This window comes from Oncorhynchus masou, chromosome 31 (genome assembly GCF_036934945.1).
Source record: "Oncorhynchus masou masou isolate Uvic2021 chromosome 31, UVic_Omas_1.1, whole genome shotgun sequence".
Taxonomy (NCBI): domain Eukaryota; kingdom Metazoa; phylum Chordata; class Actinopteri; order Salmoniformes; family Salmonidae; genus Oncorhynchus; species Oncorhynchus masou.
In genome coordinates, this window is record NC_088242.1 from 25,272,423 (window position 1) to 25,294,443 (window position 22,021).

Genomic DNA, 22,021 nt, shown 5'->3' on the forward strand with positions numbered 1-22,021 from the left:
ACACACACACACACACACACACACACACACACACACACACACACACACACACACACACACACACACACACACACCTAATGTGGTGTAGCCGACACAAGGTGTTACCCAATATAGCTAGAGACAGACTGGTAAGGTCACCGTCTCACTTTTACTAGATACTTACTCTAAACACTGAGGGAAAATAAAACAGAACAACTCCCTTTACACTTAATTGCCAGAAACAGCAGGCAAGGTTTTCACTTTCTCCTTCGACCCAGTTGTCTGAATGGGCACCTCAATGGTATCTTGTTTTTCGTTTCACGTGAAGTAGCTCTATGTATAGGTGGGATGTTGCTGGGAAACCAACCTGAGCTAGCGATGATGCTAACCATTGTAAACATGATGTGAGCTTTACACAGCTAAGACAGACCACTGGGTCATACAAGCTGTAGTGTATTCATAATATGATTCGGATGGACAAACGGTGTTACACAATGTTACAACTAACATAGCAGCTCTCCATGTATGTTAACATTTAGGTAACACTAAGTAACAAAGTAATAGTGCATGAAATTGATTTCCAGTCAGGATTAGCAGAAATTCTACATTTAATTATGCACTCTCTCAAGGGTTATGTGCACATTCAGTTCATTGTAACATGTAGCACTTCCTTACATGGCATCTGTTGTATGGTTACAATACAGGAATTTAACAGATGCAAATGTTCAGCAGTTGTGTTTGAAAGAAAAATGAAATTCGCCACAATAAGTTACAATGTGTTTATTCATCTTTTTGATCGACAATGTAGTGTGCATTGGAAGGAAATATGGGGCGACGCAGCTATACAACCTCCTCGAACGTAATCAAAGGGCAAGTAAAAATGGTTTCATTGATGAATAAGAGAGGGGCTCTGAAAGAAAAACAAAACAATTTAAGGGCACAATTCAAGCACAAGGACAAAGAAAAACATATTCCTGGGAATGGAGGCTGCTGGAGGCTTGAGGAAGTTGACTGCAGTCTGGAAGTTGGAGGCTGAGGCTGGAGGAAGGAGAGGAGAATGAACACCTGCTGCTCTCCCGGATCCCATGGAATTCTCAGGACTGGACCATGATCAGGAATTCTGTGGCAGGAGAAAAAGATTCTGAGATGAGTTCCAAATATGGATTAGAATATGAACCTTCAGAGATGAGCGACATCAAAACAGCCTTTTGGAAATGTTGCTCATTATCTAAATCACTTGAACAGACAGCCTATAACTAAACCCTCTTTGGCCCACATATGTAACAGTATGGGTTCTTTAATGAGAATTCACCATTAGTTTTTTGGTTGCTGTGTTTTGTCTGGTTTGAAAGCATAATCTACGCAATTTACATGATTGGATTACAATATGCAATATGACCAAAAATGTTAATGTAAATCAGTTTGTAGCTCATTCGCAAACCAACCTTGTAATCATCTTATGCATACCATCAGGTGCATACATGAGTGTTTTCACAGAATTAATTTGCTCCCTTGTCAAAAATATGTGGGATTAAGCAGAACAACATAGAATTCAAACCTTACATAATACAAACACTTGTAAAACGTTTTTGTTGTTGTTGTTATTCCTTCAACAGAGGGAAGTGCCAAAAAGCTGACAAAATTACCCTGAACCAAAGAGTTGGTTTGGAACCAGAGATTGTAATAATGTTTAGACGCTGTCTGATTCTTTCATCCGGTTATGCAATCCCAGCCCAGCCAGTCTATGCAGCCCTAGATATTGCTAAAATCTGTCTGGCAGCCATTAATATAGCATCTGGAGGCCCAGACCAGGGTTCAAATAGTATTTGAAATCTTTTGATTGCTTTAGCTGTGTTTGATTGAGCTTGTCTGGGGTATTGGGATCAATGGAATAGACCCAAAAGTGCAAACTTCGCCCATCTGGCACCCCATGTAGGCTCAATCAAACGCTAAACGTATATGAAAGGTTTCTAATACTATTTTAACCTAGGTCTACTGGAGGCTGTGACTTTTGGATCTCCACTTGCCAATGAGGCCAACTAGAAATGCCATTAAGAGCGTCTGTATAAGCTCCACAATTAGTTTTTGTCACCCTCAAAAACCTAGCACAAAACATACGGGAATATAGACACACGAGCGCACAAACACTACTCTATATACAGTATATTCTACAAGGGCTGTCCTAATGCCTTCCTCTTGACCTGAAACATCTAGTGTCTCTACCGCTCATCCTCTATCCATACTCTCTTCTGCCAACTCAGGGCCCTTACTAAAAGCCATACATCTGAGTTGACAGTGGTCACAGTGGATTACACCTCTAAAGAGCATAACGTTAATCTCACATTACAAAATACACATAGCCATACATTGCCATACATATGAAGAAAGGCCTAGTCATGGCCAATGCCAAGTTTGTGAATGTTGGCTTAGATTCAATAGTAGTCTTCCACACAAGAACAGGATTTGCAATAGTCAGGAAAGAACTTTAAACTATTTGATTCAAATTTTAGCCTTCTTTATCTTTTCTCTTAGAAAACCGTCAAAACCAAAATATATAGTGGATCTCAGAGAGTCTTGGTCTCCTGCTCATCAAAATCCCTACAAGGAAATATTAACAGCCTTACCAATTGGCTCATGATAATACCCCAGCCTTCAGGTGATTGCAGAAAGCCACTCACCTTCTACTCCGATTTTGCCATCGTTGTCATCATCAGCTGCAGACAGGAAGCCTTTGCACTCAGCATCCGTCAGCGTCCGCGCCCCGGGGACAAACCGCTGCAGGAAGAACCTAGGGAAGTACACACACACACAAACAGAGTACACACAAATCATAATACACACATATATACAAGCATTATGTGAGCCTTACACATACTGTACCATGCGTCTGTCACACACACACACACACACACACACACACACACACACACACACACACACACACACACACACACACACACACACACACACACGCACAGACGCACACACACACAACTTGTGTTCCAGCACATCCCTTTTAGGCATAAAGGTTATTTGGTTCCAGTTTAACAAGGATTGAAAGTAATATAGCTAGGCTTTATAGCCCAAAACTTCAAATGATCTACTCTCTGGCACAATGCTCAGCCTGGTCTCTTGACAGCTTTGTAACAATATAGTATTTTTTTTTGCTGCACAGTCTCTATATGCATTCTCATAGGAGGTGAGGGAAAGTGGATTGAGTGAAAACTCTGCTATACTGCATCCATCCATGAACTCAATTGCACTTGGGTCATACAGTTGGTGTCCTAAGGTTAGCTGGCTGGCACATTTATATAATGTAGACAGTGCATTATATAATGCAAATATATAATAATTATTGTTTTTACCCATGGATTATACTAAGGCTTAATGGTAGCCTTCCATTAAAATGACAGGGGAGTGGAATTGTAGAATTTGATCTCATTGACATTTGTTGTGCTTGCAACAAAAATAGGTCATTGTATTAAATATTATTAAGTCTCCTGTCACTCAGCATACTTTTTGAAATGCTCTCTGTGGTTCTGATGGCACACCAGGCAGCCGCTAGCACAGCTGGTGGTCCTGCGTGGATTCGCTGGTAAGTGTGTGCCGCTGACAAAGCCAAGGTCATGGGTTCAATTCCCACAGGGATCAAGTAATCTTCATAAAAATGTATGGTATGAGCTCACTGTACTGTGAGTTGCTATGGGTAAAAGCATCTGCTAATTGGAACAGTTGTAGCTTTGAAACCCACCAGGGGGCCACATAAAGCCAAATGAATTTATGTGTTAACGGTAAGTCACTTTCAATAAAGGTGTCAGTGAAACGCCCATCTATTATCATTACAGGAAGCACAGGAAAGTGTCTCTCCATCTAAAGGATTACTCCAAATGTCATACTTGAGCTCTGACTCCTCGATGAAGCCACTGTTGTCCTCGTCAAGGATCTGGAAGACATCTTGGACTTCTTTGGGAGACTTGGAGGTCAGGCCACACAGCTGGGAAAACTTCTTAAAGCTGAAGGAGTCTGGGGCTGAAGGGAGTGAGGGAGAACACATGCACCCATAAATGTACCAATGCATGCACACACAGCGCGCATACACACCCGGGTTAGAGTTCAGGCAAGGTTGCCTCCCTGATGAGCTTAAAAGATAGCGTGGTGCAGTCCAGACTGGAGATTTATCCTTGTGTGTCTCTCTCTTTACAGCCTGGCACACAGACACTCTTCTTAGAGTCCTTTTCACCCCAGCATATAGACTAAACCCATCCTCAGGATGCTAAATTCTAGTGCAATAGTCTGTGGGCGACTGCCAGCCTACTACTGAGTAGGAAGCACTCTCTCCTGACTAACAATAACTCTCTACAGTACATGATCATAGTCTGTTACAACCCTACCATCTCTCTCCTCTCTCTGTTTTCCTCTCATTCTCTCTCATTCTCTGTCCTTCTGGCTCTCTCTCTCTCTCTCTATCAGGCAGTCCTGAGGTAAGACCCACCTTGGCACTCCTTGACGGCATTCTCAATAGCCTCCGCGGAAAGGATAGAAGTGAGTGACATATTAATCCTATTGGACAGAGGAACAACGGAGTAAATTATTCACACACACACACACACACACACACACACACACACACACACACACACACACACACACACACACACACACACACACACACACACACACACACACACACACACACACACACACACACACACACACACACACACACACACACACAGGCTGTTCAAAGAGTCAGGTCCAGTCTATTCATTTAGAGAATATCCGTCGGTAATCTCAGACTGCATTCATTGGAAAAAAGCAGCTGGATTACGTAAGGATGTACAGTAGGCTATGCCAATAATAATGCCTTGTCACGAAATGTATCTTAACGTAAAATAAAAATGTATAAAATGCAAGGCAATGCTACACATCAATTTCTTAAGAATATTCTATGAATATTTCTCAAATCAATTCATTTCAAGTAACCACAACAAACACAGCACTGAATTGAACAACACATAATACGTTCAAACCTACCTGAATTCCCTCTCTCTCCCTACGAGACTTTGATTTCTAAAACTGAATGTTTTAGTTTGTTTTTCTCTGTCAACCTCTTCCCTCTCCTTGCTCTGATAATCTGTTGATGTCAATTTGACTGATGTTGATGTCCCTGTTCTGTCTGCTTTAGCGTAATCTGGCTGCTCGATACGATTCGTCTGATGTAAACGATTTGAAATTACCTGGCAAAAATGTTACTATCGATAAACGCGCAACAATATTTATGGAAGCAGATGCGTAACTGTGACTACAAAGTGGATTAATAAAGGTATTTGTTACCTCTGGAAAACCTTAAAACAAAAATCCTGTTAAAAACACAAATCCCGAGAAAAATCACCTAAGAGTGTCAGCCAGGTAAATGGACTTGCAATTTACTCTGCCGTGTATGATCTGAGCCACACTAGGCTACCTGAGCATCACTCACTCGGTCGGCAAAGTAACCACACATCACACCAAAAACTCGATCAGTCCTTTATCCTACTCACCGCTTTGATGATCTTGCCCGCGCCGGTGTCCAAACCAGAATATGTCAGGTTTTGTGGTGACTGATGACTGCCGATTAGAATTTATATATGGACTGGAAACACAGAAAATCTGCGATGCTTGAGTTACCTGTCCGTGTATCAAATTCTCACAGCCAGGCCACTTTCGAATTGCTTACCTAACTAATTAACCGTTAACCTACTATTTAAATATTTGCCTTGACTGGTTGATGCGTGTAAATACTGAAACCTGTACCGCCCTTTTTCTATAGCAGGCAGACAAGTGTTTCACGCTTCTCTCTCTGTCACTCTCTCTCTCGCCCACCACGTGTAAATAAACACATTGGACCTATAGTCTTATTGGTAACAAATTATATAGGTATTTAACATTGATAAATAATACTACTACTATAAATCATCAATAGAAACACTTATTGACAGATCCATTAGAAGATAAAAAATGGGCATTTCCCAAGTAGCCAAAAAATATTAATTCCCCTACTATTCTATCAAAAACCAAGTGGGAGCAGATGGGGCCAGATGATCTGATACACTATATACAAAAGTATGTGGACACACCTTAAAAATGTGTGGATTCAGCTATTTCAGCCACACCATGCTGACAGGTGTATAAAATCGAGCACACAGTAATGCAATCTCCATAGACAAACATTGGCGTTAGAATGGCCTGGTCATAGGATGCCACCTTTCCAGCAAGTCAGTTCATCAAATTTCTTCCCTGCTAGAGCTGTCCCGGTTAAGTGCTGTTATTGTGTAGTGGAAATTTCTAGGAGTAACGCACAAACATTGTATGTCCTTGGTTGCAACACTCACTACCGAGTTCCAAACTGCCTCTGGAGGGAACTTCAGCACAATAACTATTCGTCAGGAGATTAATGAAATTGGTTTCTATGGCCGAGCTGCCGCACACAAGCCTAAAATCACCATATGCAATGCCAATCATTGGCTGGAGTGGTGTAAAGCTAGCCGCCATTGGACTCTGGAGCAGTGGAAACGCGTTCTCTGGAGTGGTGAATCCCGCTTCACCATCTGGCAGTCGGACAGACAAATCTGGGTTTGGCAGATGCCAGGAGAACGCTAGCTGCCCAAATGCACAGTGCCAACTGTAAAGTTTGGTGGATGAGTAATAATGGTCTGGGGCGGTTTTTCATGGTTCGGGCTAGGCCCCTTAGTTCTAGTGAAGGGAAATCTTAACGCTGAGGCATACAATGACATTCTAGATGACTCTGTGCTGCCAACTTTGTTGAAAAAGAGTTTGGGGAAGGCCATTTCCTGTTTCAGCATGACAATGCCCCCATGCACAAAGCGAGATCCATACAAAAATTGTTTGTTGAGATCAGTGTGGAAGAACTTGACTGGCTTGCACAGAGCCATAGTGCATGGCCATGTAGTGTATATCCATATAGTGTATATTTTAAGCTCAGTACTTAGTGCAAGTGATTTAAGGCTACTGTACACATTATTTTACTGTTTTAGACTTGCTTATTTCAAAAGGTGATTTTAGTTTATGAACATGCAGGAAATGGTTAGAATAAAACAGTATGAAATGTTTGCGCTATGCACTGCATCTCTTTACTGTGTGGCCTTGTTAAACTCTCAGGGTACCAAACAGTGTTCAATTTCACTGTAAAGGTGAATAGCCCACACACAGTATTCTTCCTCATGAAGATAAATTCACTCAACCTGCACTGTGCTGGTGATTCCACCTGGTCGCTATAACAACCAGCTTGGCTGCGGTGAGGGATGTGTAACATAGCAGTGGAGGCTCTCAAAACATCAGACGCAGCAGCAGTGTCTCTCATGACTTTATTTAGTCAGGACAAAATGAAGGTGGAGGGAAGATACATATATAATGAGGACGAAGGGAATTATTACTCGACCCCAAACCCAGTCCAACCTTTTACCAACCATTTGTCTCTTGATTGACAGATCTTGTTACATGATGGGAATCCTGATGATAAGTGAAAATACCTATGTAAAGGCCAAAAACCAATTGCACAGCTATGTCATAGAAACTGGACTGCATTAAAGGTTTGTGAAACTTACATCACAAAAAAAGACAGCTTCATTCAATGCCAGACAGTGCCTCTGGCTTCAGATCGTCTGACTTGGACACTACCTAGTGGGTTTTTTCTGCTACTGCAGAGGCCTCAACATGGCGCCTGAATCAAACTGGAATCAATGTGGGGTTTAGAAATTGAATAGAAATCAGACTCATCCCTTATTGATATTTAATAAGCATATATAACAGTGAATAATTGGCCATGACTCATTTGAATATTACGGGGCAATTTTGGCCTACTAATGTGTTTGTAGTGTTGTGTTGTCTATAGTTTGTCTGTCATTAGCCTTGTAGGCCTACACTAGAAGGCACAGGTTATTGTTCACTGGTCATGTGAACCCTATAGGCACACAGGTGACAAATAAGTATAGGATGCACAGGCCATAGAGATAGATAGAGGACTCAAGTGCCCAAAAGCCCATTTTAGCAGGGGCAGTACCATTGAGGACTTTTACCATTTTGAAGTACTCAACTGGGTGGGACTTCTTATGGGTTAAAGAAGGATCATACAATGCCATTCAGTTCACCAGGAGAAATCAGCCAATGAATTACACTCGTGAGCAATCATTCCATAACTGCAACCTTGGCTTTATAACTGTTCCAAAAACACTCTCCAGGTGGCAGTATATACCCTTTCAGTTTGTTTACCAACATAGAAGTAGTAGAAAAAAATAATTGACTGTTTCAAAATGGAGATGGTCCTAATAGCGCTGCCCATGCTCTCACAGACGCCATAACGGGACAGATATAGAACATGTTCCAATGCCCAGAGGTTGCTCACGAATGCCAGATCTTGCAACACCTGGATAGGTATTTTACATATCCAATTTGTAAGTCGCTCTGGATAAGAGCGTCTGCTAAATGACTTAAATGTAATGTAAATGATATCAGCTAACCACATCATATGTTATAGCAATCCCGATGGCACAGCCGATGACGTTGCACACAACCATTGGATGATGCATGCAACGTTAGAGCTGGGGAACACGACCACAATGTTGCATCCTCTAACTATGTCTATGGCACAGGCAAAGATGATAGAAAAAGTGTTACATTCCATAGGCCGTTTTTCTGGTTAGTGCATGGTAGAAATAGACCAGAACTGTGACCAATTCTTTCAATGGTAAAAGGCCTTTTTGCATCATCTTTATAATCCACCGTCTTTGGCAAATGTATGGAGAGCCTAGTAATTATATCTGCCTGTATGAAATTGTTGCAGACGGTTTAAAAAAAAATCTTTGCTGGTAATAAATGGGCAAAGATAGCGTCTGGAAAGTTATGTTTTGCATGCGTTTATGGACATTTCATTTGCAATCCCAGCTGTAAAGTGGCTATCAGGAACTTTTGACTAGGTTAGAATTTACCTCTCAAGGAGATTGGCTTAGTTTATGGACATTGGATTGAATCTTTCTCTTGCAACTGATTAGTCTGGCTGACACCTACCTCAAAGTCCTCCTGACTTCAGTTGTCGGTACGATACATTGATAATTAAGGGGGCTGTGCTTTTACAGGTTGGTTCTCCTCTGGACTTTCACACTCATGCAGCCACAGGCACAGCCCCACCCAACCCCAGAGTGCCGCCCCCTTCCATTACTACTGTTGGATTTTCAAATCCAAACAACAAGGGGTCTCAAACACACCAGAAGAAAAATACATTTGAGAGAACTAATCAATGCTTTTGCTCAATTTCTGAGTGAATATTGCATTAATAAACAGCCTCCTGTAAAGACGAGTAAGTCACAGCTCTTCCTGTGTGGTCACTTGGGTCGTGTCAGCCAGGCTGGCAACTGATTACAACTGCCATGGAATTATTACTGATGAACAAGAGGAGGGGGAAAAAATGTATCTTGCCAAAACTCATGAATGGCAGTCGTGGATCGAAGGACGGTGGGGTTTGTGCACAGGTGCCGCTGTAAAATGTGAATTTCCAATCCCACCTGTGATAGAGAGACGCTCTCTATCGGCACTCAGCAACCTTTGACCAGGTTAACCACTGGGTTACAGGGAAGATATATTCTGTCTTAGTGACTCAGAAATATACATGGCTGGAGGTATAACCACTTAATGTTAGTTACTATATGACACATGACTGTTCCAGTTCTCAAAAGAAAATCAATGGACAACCATTAATCTCTCATCTCCTCATCTTAGTTACTATGTGTTGATATGTTTGATGATAAATAGCTGCTATTTATCATGTAAGAGGATGCTTAACAATATACCCTCTTCGCACCATCCTACTGACCCGAACTGTGCTGGTTTATTCAAGTGGGTCAGGTGATGACAAAATTCCCCTCTAGTCTAAGTAGATACTCTCATGTGGAGTGGTACTGAACATGAAAGCAAACTGTAAAGAAAAGATGAGACACCATATTGAAAAAGAACGTTTATTCTTTTCTATATATCGTCTGACGTCCATTTCCCAAAAAGTGCATCATTGATTGGACACTAAAGCAAAACTCAAATGAATGAGGACAGGGGAGAGACACAGCCACGCTACATTTACATTCATAGTGGACAGAAAGATGCACTATGGGTAGACAGTCACAGGCTGTGTCTGATATGACCCCCTGTTCCCAATATAGTGCACTACTTTTGCCCATCAGCTCTGGGAAAAGGTATTGCATTATGCCTGGGAAAGGGTGTCATTTCAGACACAGTAACAGTCACGTGTATAAAAGTGTTAAGATGAAAAGGGGGATGTCTTGGGTCAAGTTGTTCCTTCAGATCAAGAGGTGTTGGTCAGGTCTTCATTTATCCCTTGATCATGGCAGCGAACTCTGCAAAAGTGAACACACCATTTTTTTGTATAAATAATATGAATGATTCAATAATTTATTATTCAACATTTCATTTTCAATTTCAACTGAGATTGCGAAGACTTGAAATAACATTCCCAAATTCCAAAAAGGAATAATCCTCACCATCAACTCCAATCATGCCATCACCATCCTTGTCCCCGTCAGCCAGGAAAGCCTTGGTCTCAGCGTCAGTCAGAGCTCTGGCAGAGGCAGAGAAGTTCTGCAGGAACAGCCTGGATGGATACAGAACAAACAGGCAATAAGCAAAGACTGTAACCACAGACTATGCTGATGCTTTCTTGCTCTACTCATATTTTGGGGGAGGGGACTCTATTTTGCTGAGACAGAAATAGGCACCCCGTTCTCTACAGAGGGGTACGTTTAAAGTGACGTCCTTTTTTGCCCCCACACTTAACAATCAGTCAAGCCCTATAAAGGGAACATTCAATTTAAGAAACATGATCAAAGGTGTTATATGATGAGTGTAATATCAGAGGGGTCCTTACTTGAGCTCATCCTCCTCAATGAAGCCACTCTTGTCCTGGTCAATGACGTAGAAGGCCTTCTTTACATCATCGTTGGACTTGCCGGCCAGGCCAACCTTGGCGAAGAAAGCCTTGTGGTTGAAGGAGTCAGCAGCTGTGGGGAGATCAGTTATCCATTAAAATGCTGTCAGAGGATTTCACAGTTACAAATATACTCAACAATACTGCTGTGCCAGGGCTGTGCCCGCTTCCCCATGGCTAGTCTAGTGGTTGAGCTACTGCCCCCAGACTGGACCACACTCTCCTGGAGGCAACGGTTCAATATTCCGGTCTAGCCACTCTTTTCTGTGCTATATCCCTCTCATCTCTCTCCTCAACAACCACAACAATGAAAGAAGCCTGCTATATACAATCTTGCCCACAAACACAGAGATCCTACAATAGGGAGAGAGAGTAGAAAATGAACTGAGGCATCTATAAGAGGTTTACCTGTGCAAGCAGCAAGGGCTGCAGCAACATCAGCATCGTTAAGACCGGCGAAGGACATGTTTAGCTGGGGAAACAGCAGAGAAGATCAGTTACAGCGAAGCAAATGTTTTTCTGTTCATCACCTGCTTCTGTACAGCAACCGCAAAGCCTGATTTCATTATGCTGAGTCTCTGTCCTTTATCAGAGTTGGATATTTGGAAGATTGAACCACCCTATATTAAACCATTGCATTTCCTAATAATATAAATGGTAATAACATAGTTGTTGTAGTTAACATAGTTATTGTGCTGTTATTAACATCTGAAAAACAAGTTCTATTATTTTGTTTAGTTTTAGTTATTTGAGTTATTTTGGGTTATTTTGGGTAGTTTTGGATCCTATTAGTTAGAGTTGGTTCTTTTGGTTAGTGTTGGTTCTTTTGGTTCGTTTGAGTTAGTTTTGATTCTTTTGCTCAGTTTTGGTTATTTTGGTTAGTTTTAGTTAGTTTTGGATCTTTTGGTTAGTTTTGGTTCTTTTGGTTAATGTTAGTTATTTTGCTTAGTTTTTGATATTTTGGTTAGGATAGGTTCACACAACAGAGAGCATCAGGATGGACAGTCCTCTATTCCAAAACCTGGATTTGCAGGCAGTGAATGATATATCATCCCAATGATGTAGCCTAGTCATTCCATTTGGTTCCTTGATTATTCCAAAGGCAAAAAAAACGTGTCCTGCGTTTCTTTAATTGAGATGCTTCCATCATGTTCCGTTCCATAGCAAGATGTAGTAAAGCCGAAGGGTTGAAGATACATGCAAGATGTTGTCGACATGACAAGACGAAGATTCATCCATCTGCAACAGACTCACCTCAGGTTTGGCTTTAACGCTTGAGTGGATTCGCAAAGATGATTCTGCCAACTGGTGTAAGCCCCCCTGCCCAAGCCCTCGACCTTATATACCCTACTCACCCGAAATATGAGGCAAAATGTAATAGACACCGCATGCAAAGCAGTTGGTTGAAAATGTGTCCAGTAGTCAGTGTCCTTCCTATTTATATCTACATACAGGAAGATGCTTAAATGGTACTTGTTTGCAAAAGTGCTTAATATTAAATCGGGCTAATAATATTCGCTGGTATAGATGACATAGATTTGCCGCTGATGCAGATTTATATTGTGTGAAAATCCATACTGATGACAATATTAGGTAAATTAGATTTGTAGTTATTGAAAACTTGACTTCATACGCAGATGTTTCTGCATCTTTTGTTGGCTTCGACTTTCATATATATACATATATAAAAATGTTTTGATTTCAAATCAAATTGTATTTGTCACATGCGTCGTAACAGTTGTAGACTAACAACAGTGAAATACTTATTTGGGCATTTATTTATGTTTTACGGTCTGTTTTACAAAATCCATCAACAGCTATCAAGTTTAACAGTTCATAGGCCTAATTTACGACTGAGTTGCTCCGTCTCAATGCGTAATTGGCACGCGCAAAATGTCTGGAATGAGTTGTTGTGCATGTATCTGTCTAACAAAAGTAGAGCCCATGATTTATGACCATAGGTGTAAGGTGCTGTATTACGCTGCGGAAGAAAACAAACACTTGAATTACTTGAAAGACTAATTATAATAGGGCTGATGTGTCTTCATGTTAAATCATTTAAAAACATTGAAAGTGTTTTTGTTTTGTTATTGAAAAAGCTAAACACCATTTAAACCTCTTAAGGGTGGCCCCTTTTTGAAAATGTTCGCCTAAAATGACAAACCCAAATCTAACTGCCTGTAGCTCAGGCCCTGAAGCAAGGATATGCAATTTCTTGGTACCATTTGAAAGGAAACCCTTTTAGGTTTGTGGAAATGTGAAAGGAATGTAGGAGAATATAACACATTCGATCTGGTAAAAGATAATACAAAGAAAAAAACAACCCTTTTTTATATTTTTTTTGTTACCATCATCTTTGAAATGTATTATTCCAGCCCAGGTGCAATTTAGACTTTGGCCACTAGATGGTAGCAGTGTATGTGCAAAGTTTTAGACTGAATCAATGAACTGTTGCATTTCTGTTCAAAATTTTTGTATCAAGACTGCCCAAATGTGCCTAATTTGTTTATTAATAATTTTTCATCCTCAAAATTGTGCACTATCCTCAAACAATAGCATGGTATTCTTTCACTGTAATAGCTACTGTAAATTGGACAGTGCAGTTAGATTAACAAGAAGTTATGCTTTCTGCCAGTATCAGATAAGTCTATGTCCTGGGAAATGTTCTTGTTACTTACAACCTCATGCTAATCGCATTAGCCTACGTTAGCTCAACCGTCCCGCAGCGGACCCACCAATCCTGAAGAGTTCTCTGTTTTAAATATTTTGCCACACTATAAGGTTGGACTAATACTATGAAATTGTGAAAATTATGATAATGCCCTTTTAGTGTAAAAGCTGTTTGAAAAGAACGCCTGAAATTTCAGCCTGTTTTAGTGGGATTGTGTTTTGGCCTGCCTGGTGACATCACCAGGTGACAAATGAGCTAATAGACTAATAAGAAAGAGTTCCAAACCTCTCTACCAATAACAGCTTGTTTTCAGTTTCCCCCTCCCCAGTCAGACCACTCCCAGACAGTCCAAACAGTCCTGCTTGAGAAATTGCTCCTAGCTAAGAAGCAATTTTTCTTTCTTTTTGTCCATTTTAATTGAAAACAATTACAGTAAGGTACTTAATTGCTATCCATAAATGGTTTGATATTGAGACGGAAATGACAGCATTGAAACTTTAACAAGTGCATTCAATAACTTAACAGCTCTTTAGAGCTGAGTAAATCAGCAAGTGCATGCTTGAAATTATATATGGTGAAAATAAAAATAAAAGCTCAAGAAACATAATAACAAAATAATTCCAAATCTAGCCCAAAATGTCATATACAATTGTATAAGTTATTTTATCTGTCATATACAAATTGCACATTTGGCAAAAATAATCATTAATTGAATTCTAATTAGGGCCTAATAATTTACGGAACTATTAATCTATATTTCACATCTTTCCCTACAATTGGATGTACTGGTGCCATTTGGGAGGTTCAAAATGTTAATTGGGGACCTCTTTGCTGAGGAATGTGACTCTTTTTTCCTGAGAAAGTTTGTAATTTTGTATATTTGTATTATATTATATTTTGTAAATTGTGTGTATGCAGGGCTACCTTGCGAAAGAGACATTGGTCTCAATGGGGCTCCCTGTTAAAGTAAAGGTAAAATAATAATAAAATAAACATATTTTTTTAAATCAGTGGCTCAAGGGAGAGAAGAGGGGACACCTGTAGGAATGTATTTGGCACAAAGGATAGATTGAGTCAGTCATCACCTCTGTCTAATTGAAGGTTGCCTGGTGTTATTTTGGTCCCTTTCAGGTCCCCTACTCCCCTCCAGGCTGTTTCTCAGTATGGCTATGCTATTATTTACGACAACAGTGAAAGGTGATAGGTCTACTTCTATCATCATTCAAACATTCAGATCTGGGGAGAGCCATTACGCAATACCTAGGCTACTGTACCGTACATCACTCAATTTTAACAATGCTCTCGATGGTGCCATTTGGGATGCAGAAGTCCACATACGAGTATACATACAGTACGTGTGTGACACGGTTAATGTGTCTACATCCCACATGGCACTAATTAGTAGTGCACTATTTTTGACCAGAGTTCTATGGGCCCTGATAAAAAGTAGTACACTATAGAAAGAATAGGGTGCGATTTGGCATGTGTGCTATGTGTTTCATACTACAGCAGGTGGCACTGTTGAGGTGGCACTTGTTACTTTTGATTGAGAAGGCCAGCTGGATAAACTATGGAATGCAGTTGGTTGCCATTCTTTTTCTATGGTTGTGTAGAGACTATCCAAACCTTTGTGTGTGTACTGGCCATAGTAGTAGTGGCCATTTGAAATAGATTTAGCGATGGCAACCTCATCAGTTTATATTTTATGGTACATAAATCAACAGGTCTAGAATTACATGGGAATATGGTAATTACATAGAAATAACATATTCAATACTTTTTATCAGTCAGTCACTCCTCTCCCCATCCTTGATCCTCAGGTGCGTTCGGCTTGACCGCTAACCCCTGACCTTTACCCACAGATAGGTAGAGGAATCCACCTTGACACAAATAAGATTAAAGTGTTTCCCCCTTAAATCTTCTCCCTTAGATTATGTGCTTTTTTAAATCTATTCCTGCCATTATTTAACATGAGTGTTGCTGTTAGATGGATGTGTCAGAACAACGGACAACCCGTTATCAGCTGAAATTAGGAAGGAATCCAAGCTGATGTGGGACATTAAAATATTCTGACATTCTGACATTCCAAACTCCACTTAGAAGTGGTCCTTGGACTAAATCCCACCTTGTCATCAATAGCATATACAAATAATTAAATACATTTACTGTACATTCTACATGTAAACAAATATCTGCAAGTAAAAGTTCAGAGTGCAATTTGTTCACTTTTCCCTCCCTCGCGACATAAATAGAAATGGCCTTATTCTATGTCACCGAGTATGACATTTTCTCAGTCTGATAGCTGAGGGAAAGAAACTTGTTCATAAATGTGCCTCATTAACAAAAACGGTGTAACATGGGAGTTCTGAAACACTAGCCAAGAGCTGGCTGGGGGCCTTTGCAATGTGCTGGCTCTAACTGAACATATGCAAGAGATCCTCCAGCTGGCCAGCCCTCTGAAGAGCTGTCTCCAAGAGGCCCTGGCAGTATCTATGTCTTTCTGAACCAGCTATAGGTGTGCCAGAGCTGAACATATGTATGTCTCCTAGATGCAGTGCCAGTAGGTGGATCCTGTTTTAACTTTATGTGAACCTATATGTTCACATGATGTATCGCAGAGGTCACTATATACAGTTACTTCTCAGTACCCTGTGGAGGAATGCTGATGGGAATCCTGGTGTAGCTAGTCTGTGCTGCATCAGTCCTGTATACTCCAATATTCTAAATAAGCCTAACATTTTATTCCTTCTTAAGTGCTTCAAAGGACTTGCTCAACTGTGACACTCAATGTCAGATGAAAAACCATTAGAAACAAAAGTCGTTGTTAATCCAAATGAAAATTTATTTCAATTTTCTAAAAGTGCAAAAGGTCTGGTGGTAAACTTTTGCACACCGGCTGACATAGTTAAAAAACATAACAGTCAACACGCTTTGGGAGTGTGGGGTGACATTCATAAATAAAATGAATATAAAAAAGATGCAGTATTTGACAGGCAGCAAGCCAGGACAACCTCAGCAGCAGACTTGTGGTTCTATGAAAACCGAGCCAATAATAGATGACTTATACCTTCACCAAGGTGGTGAACTCTGTGGAAACAAGGAAGAAACAACAACAGTTATTGCAAGACAGGTCATGATGAGAAGTTGGGAAAAAATGATCCTCATAAAATCTTCATTTCCTTCATGTCATGGCATTTAAAGGTAGTTACACGTTACTAAAAATGGTTTGTTGTTACAGTTACTTGGCCAACTGGATAGGGTCAAGTACATAGTTGCTTGTTTGATAGAAATGTGTAAAAGTGATTTGATTACCATCAACTCCAATCATGCCATCACCATCAGCATCTCCTGCCGCAAGGAAGACCTTGGTTTCTTTATCTGTCAGAGCTCTGGCACCAGCAGAGAAGGTCTGGAGGAACAGCCTGGAGAGAGAGGAGCACCTTAGAGACCGCTGCCCTATGTACATAATCATCAATCACTGGTTACTTTAATCATGTTTACATACTGTTTTACCCACTTTATATGTATACCCTGTATTGTAGTCATGGATCATCCTATATAACTACTGCTGAACACACCTTTTATATTCATATATTGTCCATACTGTTTATACACCATCATATGATATATATGAATATATATATATTCCAGTCTCTGACATTGCTCATTCCCATATTTCCTAATTTCTTAATTTCTATTCTTTTTTGTGTGTATTGTTTTGTATTGTTAGGTATATCGCACTGTTGGAGCTAGAAACATAAGCATTTCACTGCAGCTGAGGTAACATCTGCAAAATATGTGCACGCAACCAATTAAATGTGATTTGATTTGAAGGGTGTGTTTAAGTATCCCTATGTGATCAAATTGAAATGAGACTTGGTGAGTGGAGATCAAGGAATAGTGAAGATATGCACTGGCATTAATTTCAGTTTCATGGGTGGTGTTGCGTTGTACTGTACAGTAAGTTAGCTTTTGGCAAATTAATTAACAGAATGTGTTGCCTTATACTGTATAGTAAGTTAGCTTTTGACAACTGAATCAACTGGGCTGCCTTAGTCGACATCCACGTCTTCGGCGCCCGGGGAACAGTGGGTTAACTGCCTTCCTCAGGAATGAGTTGCCTTGTATAATACAGTAAGTTAGCTTTTGAAAACGGAATCAACTGGATCAGTGTGAGACTTACTTGAGCTCATCCTCCTCAATGAAGCCACTCTTGTCCTGGTCAACAAAGTAGAAGGCTTTCTTCAAATCCTCAGTAGACTTGCCAGACAAGCCAACCTTGGCGAAGAACTCCTTGTGGTTGAAGGAGTCAGCAGCTGTGAGGGATAAACACAGTGGTAATTTCAACATCACTGTCTGGCCTTCTCATGGATGATTAAACATGGCCAATATGGGCCCTTTCACTTTAACTGACATTGATTGTCATAAATCAATTAAGAACAGCACACCTGCGCAATGCTGGAGGGCAGCAGCGATATCCTCGTCCTTAAGCATTCCCTTGAAAGCCATTTTTTCGATTCTGAGAAGTGGGGAGAGAGAAAGCAAGAGAAGAGAAAAAGAGAGAGACAGACATTTTCAAAGTCATGAACATGAATATTCAACAGAAAATACTTGGGCCCACTAACCTTTTGACTCTGATAACCACATCTATTGTCAAGAAAACTGTCTCAGGCATATATATATATATTTATGTAGATTGACCTTTTCCCAAATGTTCTTTCGTTAATTTACTAATTGTTTAATGAATGAATGGATTTAAATGGATAATAAATAGCATTAGTAATATGTTATCTGAGCCTACAGGTTTACATTCCAAACGTAGCTCATCTGTGCTCAAAGGCAGAGTGCCTCAACGCAAGAAACTACAGTAGGCCAAAGCCCATACAGTGGTATGTTGTGACCTATGACCTTTAGGTCTCCTAGACCTGTTTATCAGATCATCTCTTTCATCTATTCCTACCAGCTCTGGAGTCTGTTTCTATTCTGTCTCTCAACTATTCACACAGAAAGATTCACATAGGACTTTCACTGTCATGAAGGTCCATGGCAATTTAGATGGAGGAGAAGCATTGGTAAAGAAAGAAACATTGAGTAAGACATGTCTGCCAGTGACAGTAAGTATCATTCAGAGTGGTCCTCGAACTGACATTTCCCGTGCGCCAAAACCATGGCATAAGTCCTCCATCTCCATCTCTCAGGTAAGCGCTTTAAGTCCAATTTTTTTTGCTTTATTTAAACTCCAATTCCAAACGCACTCCAGATAGAAATGTTTCCCTCTTCATTTTTATTGAATGTATTCCGTGGAGGCAGTAAAAGAAAAAATCTTTGCATGTTGCTGATGCTGAAAACCATTGGTGGTCTGTAGCCTAAATTAGAGCATCAGTCCGGTTGAGGGAACTCACCTTTGGAGGATTAGTGGATTAGTGGCGAGGAGGCTGCTGTATCTCAGTGTAGGGCTGGATGAAGCAATACTCCCCTAGCTTCCACATTATATACCCTCGCCCTTCAAGGTGTAACGCACACCGTATGCTTAGGGTTCCTTTTGGAAAAATGTGTCTAGTAGTCAAATTGTACTATTTTTATCCTTTCAACTAGGGATATGCATGCAGTCCTGGGGTGAAATGCAAGAGGGGCATTTTGGGCTTCGAGCTGATCTTCTCATTCGGCTGTATGTTGGAGATAAAATGCCTGCAATGCGTTTTTTTTTTAATATGACCCATTATCTGCAATCAGGGCAATGTGGCACTTGGTGACCTCAGTGTGTTTCTGAAAATGTATAGTGCAAGCGTGAGATGATAAACAGACATGAACAATTTAGTATCCATCAAATCAGATCATTTTGTTTTGTATGATTTATATAAAAATCAAACTGTTTAACTATCTGTACAATATAGTTTTAACCATTAAAAAATGTATAAGCTTAATGTAAATTTATATATTCATATGATGTAGGTCTAGATTTACTACTTCATTATTATTTTACATAGATTCATCATTCTTATGCTGGAAGATATTGTGCTTGTCATATTTGTAAACAATAAAATCACCTCCATACTAGAAGAGTCTCATTTTAAACATGTTAAAAGTTGTTGTTGTTGATAGAAACATAGACATTATCTTCTTGACAGTTAAAAGGTTCCCAAGTTATCCGTTTATAGCAAGAAACCTAATCCCTCGTCTGCCTTCCATGTATACTGTATATGAATAATCATGAGAAGAAAATGACTTCGTTTGGATGATGTACTGCAGTTGGATACACATGAGAGGAATATAGACTTGTGTTGACTTGACTCTTTACCCTGGGCCACATGCTCATATTCATGCAAGGAGCAGCCTGTCAAGGACACGACTAGGATACATCACATACTGTCATGTGAAACAGGTGCTACAATATTTATGGTCAAAGCCATATATACTGTATTTATAAACTTTACATCAGAGAAAGACAGCTGCAGGCGAGGCCAAGTGTTAAGCCAAAGACTGTTTATTTGTATTGGTTTACAATATCATATTTTCCTTAGTCAAAACTAGCATACAGCATATTGCACTACTTGTACTGACAGACAGAGGCTGGACCAATCCAAGAAGGCACTGAGCAGATTCACACAGACCATGTACTGCTTGTCTTCAAACTACAAGATTGTCAAAAATAAACTTCTTCTTTATCTTCCTCTCTTTATGAAGACATGACAAGGTTGGAGAACTCTGAAAGAGAGACACAAACTGTTCTCAGTGCGTTCATTCTTAATGTTCAATATGCAGAATATACAGATTTAATTACTGTCTAACTACATTTCCAAACTGGGTTTCTCATCCAGTGATCCTTAAACTGCCATTAGAATCATAAATGATAACAGCCAACCCTGGCTACTGCAGGTTAGTGTTTTTCATCATGGTTCTTGTTCTGGAGAGTGGTCAATAGCTGGCACAGTTATAAAATCTGATTTTTAACCAAACCCTAAACTTAACCATAAACTTAACCACACTGATAACCCTAATACAATATAGACAATTTTGACTTTGCAGCTGGCATATCTAAGGCAAAATGTCTCAGTTCTGCCTCCAGGACAAGACTCATGACAATAAACAACAACCTGCCTGATGGCCTAGTAACCCTACCGTCCCAGCCTATCTTTCCGTCCCCATCCTTGTCCCCAGCTAGAAGAAAGGCTCTGGTCTCAGCCGCTGTCAGGGGACGAGCCCCCTTGGAGAAGTTCTGGAGGAAAAGCCTAACACACACACACGCACACACATGCACACACACACACACACACATGTGCACACACACACACACGCACACACACACACACGCACACACACACACACATGCACACACATGCACACACACGTGCACGCACACACACACACACGCACACACGCACACGCACACACACACACACACACACAAACGAAACACAAAACACAAAAAGTAGTATTACATGCGGTACACTGTACAGTAGAAGTTGTGTGTGTTTGGTTGTATCCATCTAACTCTAAAGGATCTTAAGTCCTTGTATTAGGCAACTTTTTTTGAGAAACAAAATAAAATACAAATATTTGTATCTGCCTAGTATCTGCTGCTATTTTGATCATGGGATCAAGTTCCCTAGAAGACGTGTGTGTTATATTGAGACTATTGAGACTCAACTGTAGCTCGTCCTGTTCGATGTAGCCACTCTTGTCCTGGTCCAGGATCATGAAGATCTTCTCAATCTCAGGGGGAGACTTCTTGGACAAGCCCACCATCGCAAAAAACTTCTTGGGGCTGAAGGAGTCGTTTGCTAAAAGCAGAATGGACAGTGCATAACGACAAAGGACCAAACAACCCGTTGACGATTGAAATTAATAGCTCATAACTTGCATTTCCAGTTTCTTTACGTAAACACATTTGTGAAGCCACAATCATATAGAGAGAAATAAACGGCATGTATGAGTCCCTATGGGCAATCCAACACACCTACTGTAACATTCCTCATACCATTAAGTTACAGTGGAGGTCAAAAGTGCAAACATACATTCATACCTCTGCAAGCATTGATCGCTGAAGTAATATCTGACGCAGAAAGGAAGTCTGTGAGAGCCATACTGAAACTGTAGCGAGACCGTGATGAAACGTAGCAGCTTGTGGTTCTATCCTAACTGATGGTGAGGTAGAAAGCTACTGGTAAGAGCGATCTTATGATGCCATGGTGTCAGAAACCACCAGCGTTTCCCTGCCAAACACAGCTGTCTTTTGGGCCCACTTGACGTTCAACGGGCGTGGATGTCACGGCGTCACTATGACAAAGCTTTTGTTTCGCACTTAATTAAGAGACAAACTGAAAGTGGCCCTTCTGGTGAACAGAAAGCCATTCTTACTAGCTTTCCCCCATATAGTGGAAAAA

At 40.4% G+C, this 22,021-nt stretch overlaps 4 protein-coding genes and 1 long non-coding RNA gene across 8 annotated transcripts; 1 reads left to right on the top strand and 4 right to left on the bottom strand.

The window, feature by feature from the left end:
- Positions 1-744: 744 nt before the first annotated feature.
- On the bottom strand, positions 745-5,755 carry pvalb9 (parvalbumin 9). Of its 2 annotated transcripts, none has more exons than XM_064952872.1 (5): positions 5,520-5,755; positions 4,472-4,539; positions 3,876-4,008; positions 2,658-2,767; positions 745-1,099 (listed from the first exon to the last, which is right to left on the bottom strand). In XM_064952872.1, exons 2-5 carry the CDS (start codon positions 4,530-4,532, stop codon positions 1,074-1,076), a joined length of 330 nt encoding a protein of 109 aa, XP_064808944.1. In that variant the 5' UTR covers positions 4,533-4,539; positions 5,520-5,755; the 3' UTR covers positions 745-1,073. The 2 variants fall into 2 exon arrangements, with proteins under 2 accessions (XP_064808944.1, XP_064808945.1); XM_064952873.1 differs by lacking the exon at positions 5,520-5,755 and adding an exon at positions 5,014-5,208.
- Positions 5,756-9,972: 4,217 nt separating this feature from the next.
- On the bottom strand, positions 9,973-12,329 carry LOC135523648 (parvalbumin beta 2). The gene is made up of 5 exons (XM_064950459.1): positions 12,221-12,329; positions 11,375-11,438; positions 10,907-11,039; positions 10,524-10,633; positions 9,973-10,379 (listed from the first exon to the last, which is right to left on the bottom strand). Exons 2-5 carry the CDS (start codon positions 11,430-11,432, stop codon positions 10,354-10,356), a joined length of 327 nt encoding a protein of 108 aa, XP_064806531.1. The 5' UTR covers positions 11,433-11,438; positions 12,221-12,329; the 3' UTR covers positions 9,973-10,353.
- Positions 12,330-16,457: 4,128 nt separating this feature from the next.
- On the bottom strand, positions 16,458-19,183 carry LOC135523646 (parvalbumin-2-like). 3 transcript variants are annotated; one of them, XM_064950455.1, is made up of 5 exons: positions 19,040-19,183; positions 18,086-18,156; positions 17,821-17,953; positions 16,950-17,059; positions 16,458-16,724 (listed from the first exon to the last, which is right to left on the bottom strand). In XM_064950455.1, the coding sequence occupies exons 2-5, from the start codon at positions 18,144-18,146 to the stop codon at positions 16,699-16,701; spliced, it is 330 nt and encodes a 109-aa protein (XP_064806527.1). In that variant the 5' UTR covers positions 18,147-18,156; positions 19,040-19,183; the 3' UTR covers positions 16,458-16,698. The 3 variants fall into 3 exon arrangements, with proteins under 3 accessions (XP_064806527.1, XP_064806529.1, XP_064806526.1); XM_064950457.1 differs by lacking the exon at positions 19,040-19,183 and adding an exon at positions 18,598-18,676; XM_064950454.1 differs by lacking the exon at positions 19,040-19,183 and adding an exon at positions 18,263-18,591.
- On the top strand, positions 18,785-20,320 carry LOC135523649 (uncharacterized). The gene is made up of 2 exons (XR_010452842.1): positions 18,785-18,835; positions 19,233-20,320. It is a non-coding gene; the product is annotated as an uncharacterized LOC135523649 (long non-coding RNA).
- On the bottom strand, positions 20,101-21,850 carry LOC135523647 (parvalbumin, thymic-like). Its single transcript, XM_064950458.1, has 4 exons — positions 21,661-21,850; positions 21,286-21,418; positions 20,757-20,866; positions 20,101-20,342 (listed from the first exon to the last, which is right to left on the bottom strand). Exons 1-4 carry the CDS (start codon positions 21,719-21,721, stop codon positions 20,314-20,316), a joined length of 333 nt encoding a protein of 110 aa, XP_064806530.1. The 5' UTR covers positions 21,722-21,850; the 3' UTR covers positions 20,101-20,313.
- Positions 21,851-22,021: the final 171 nt, after the last annotated feature.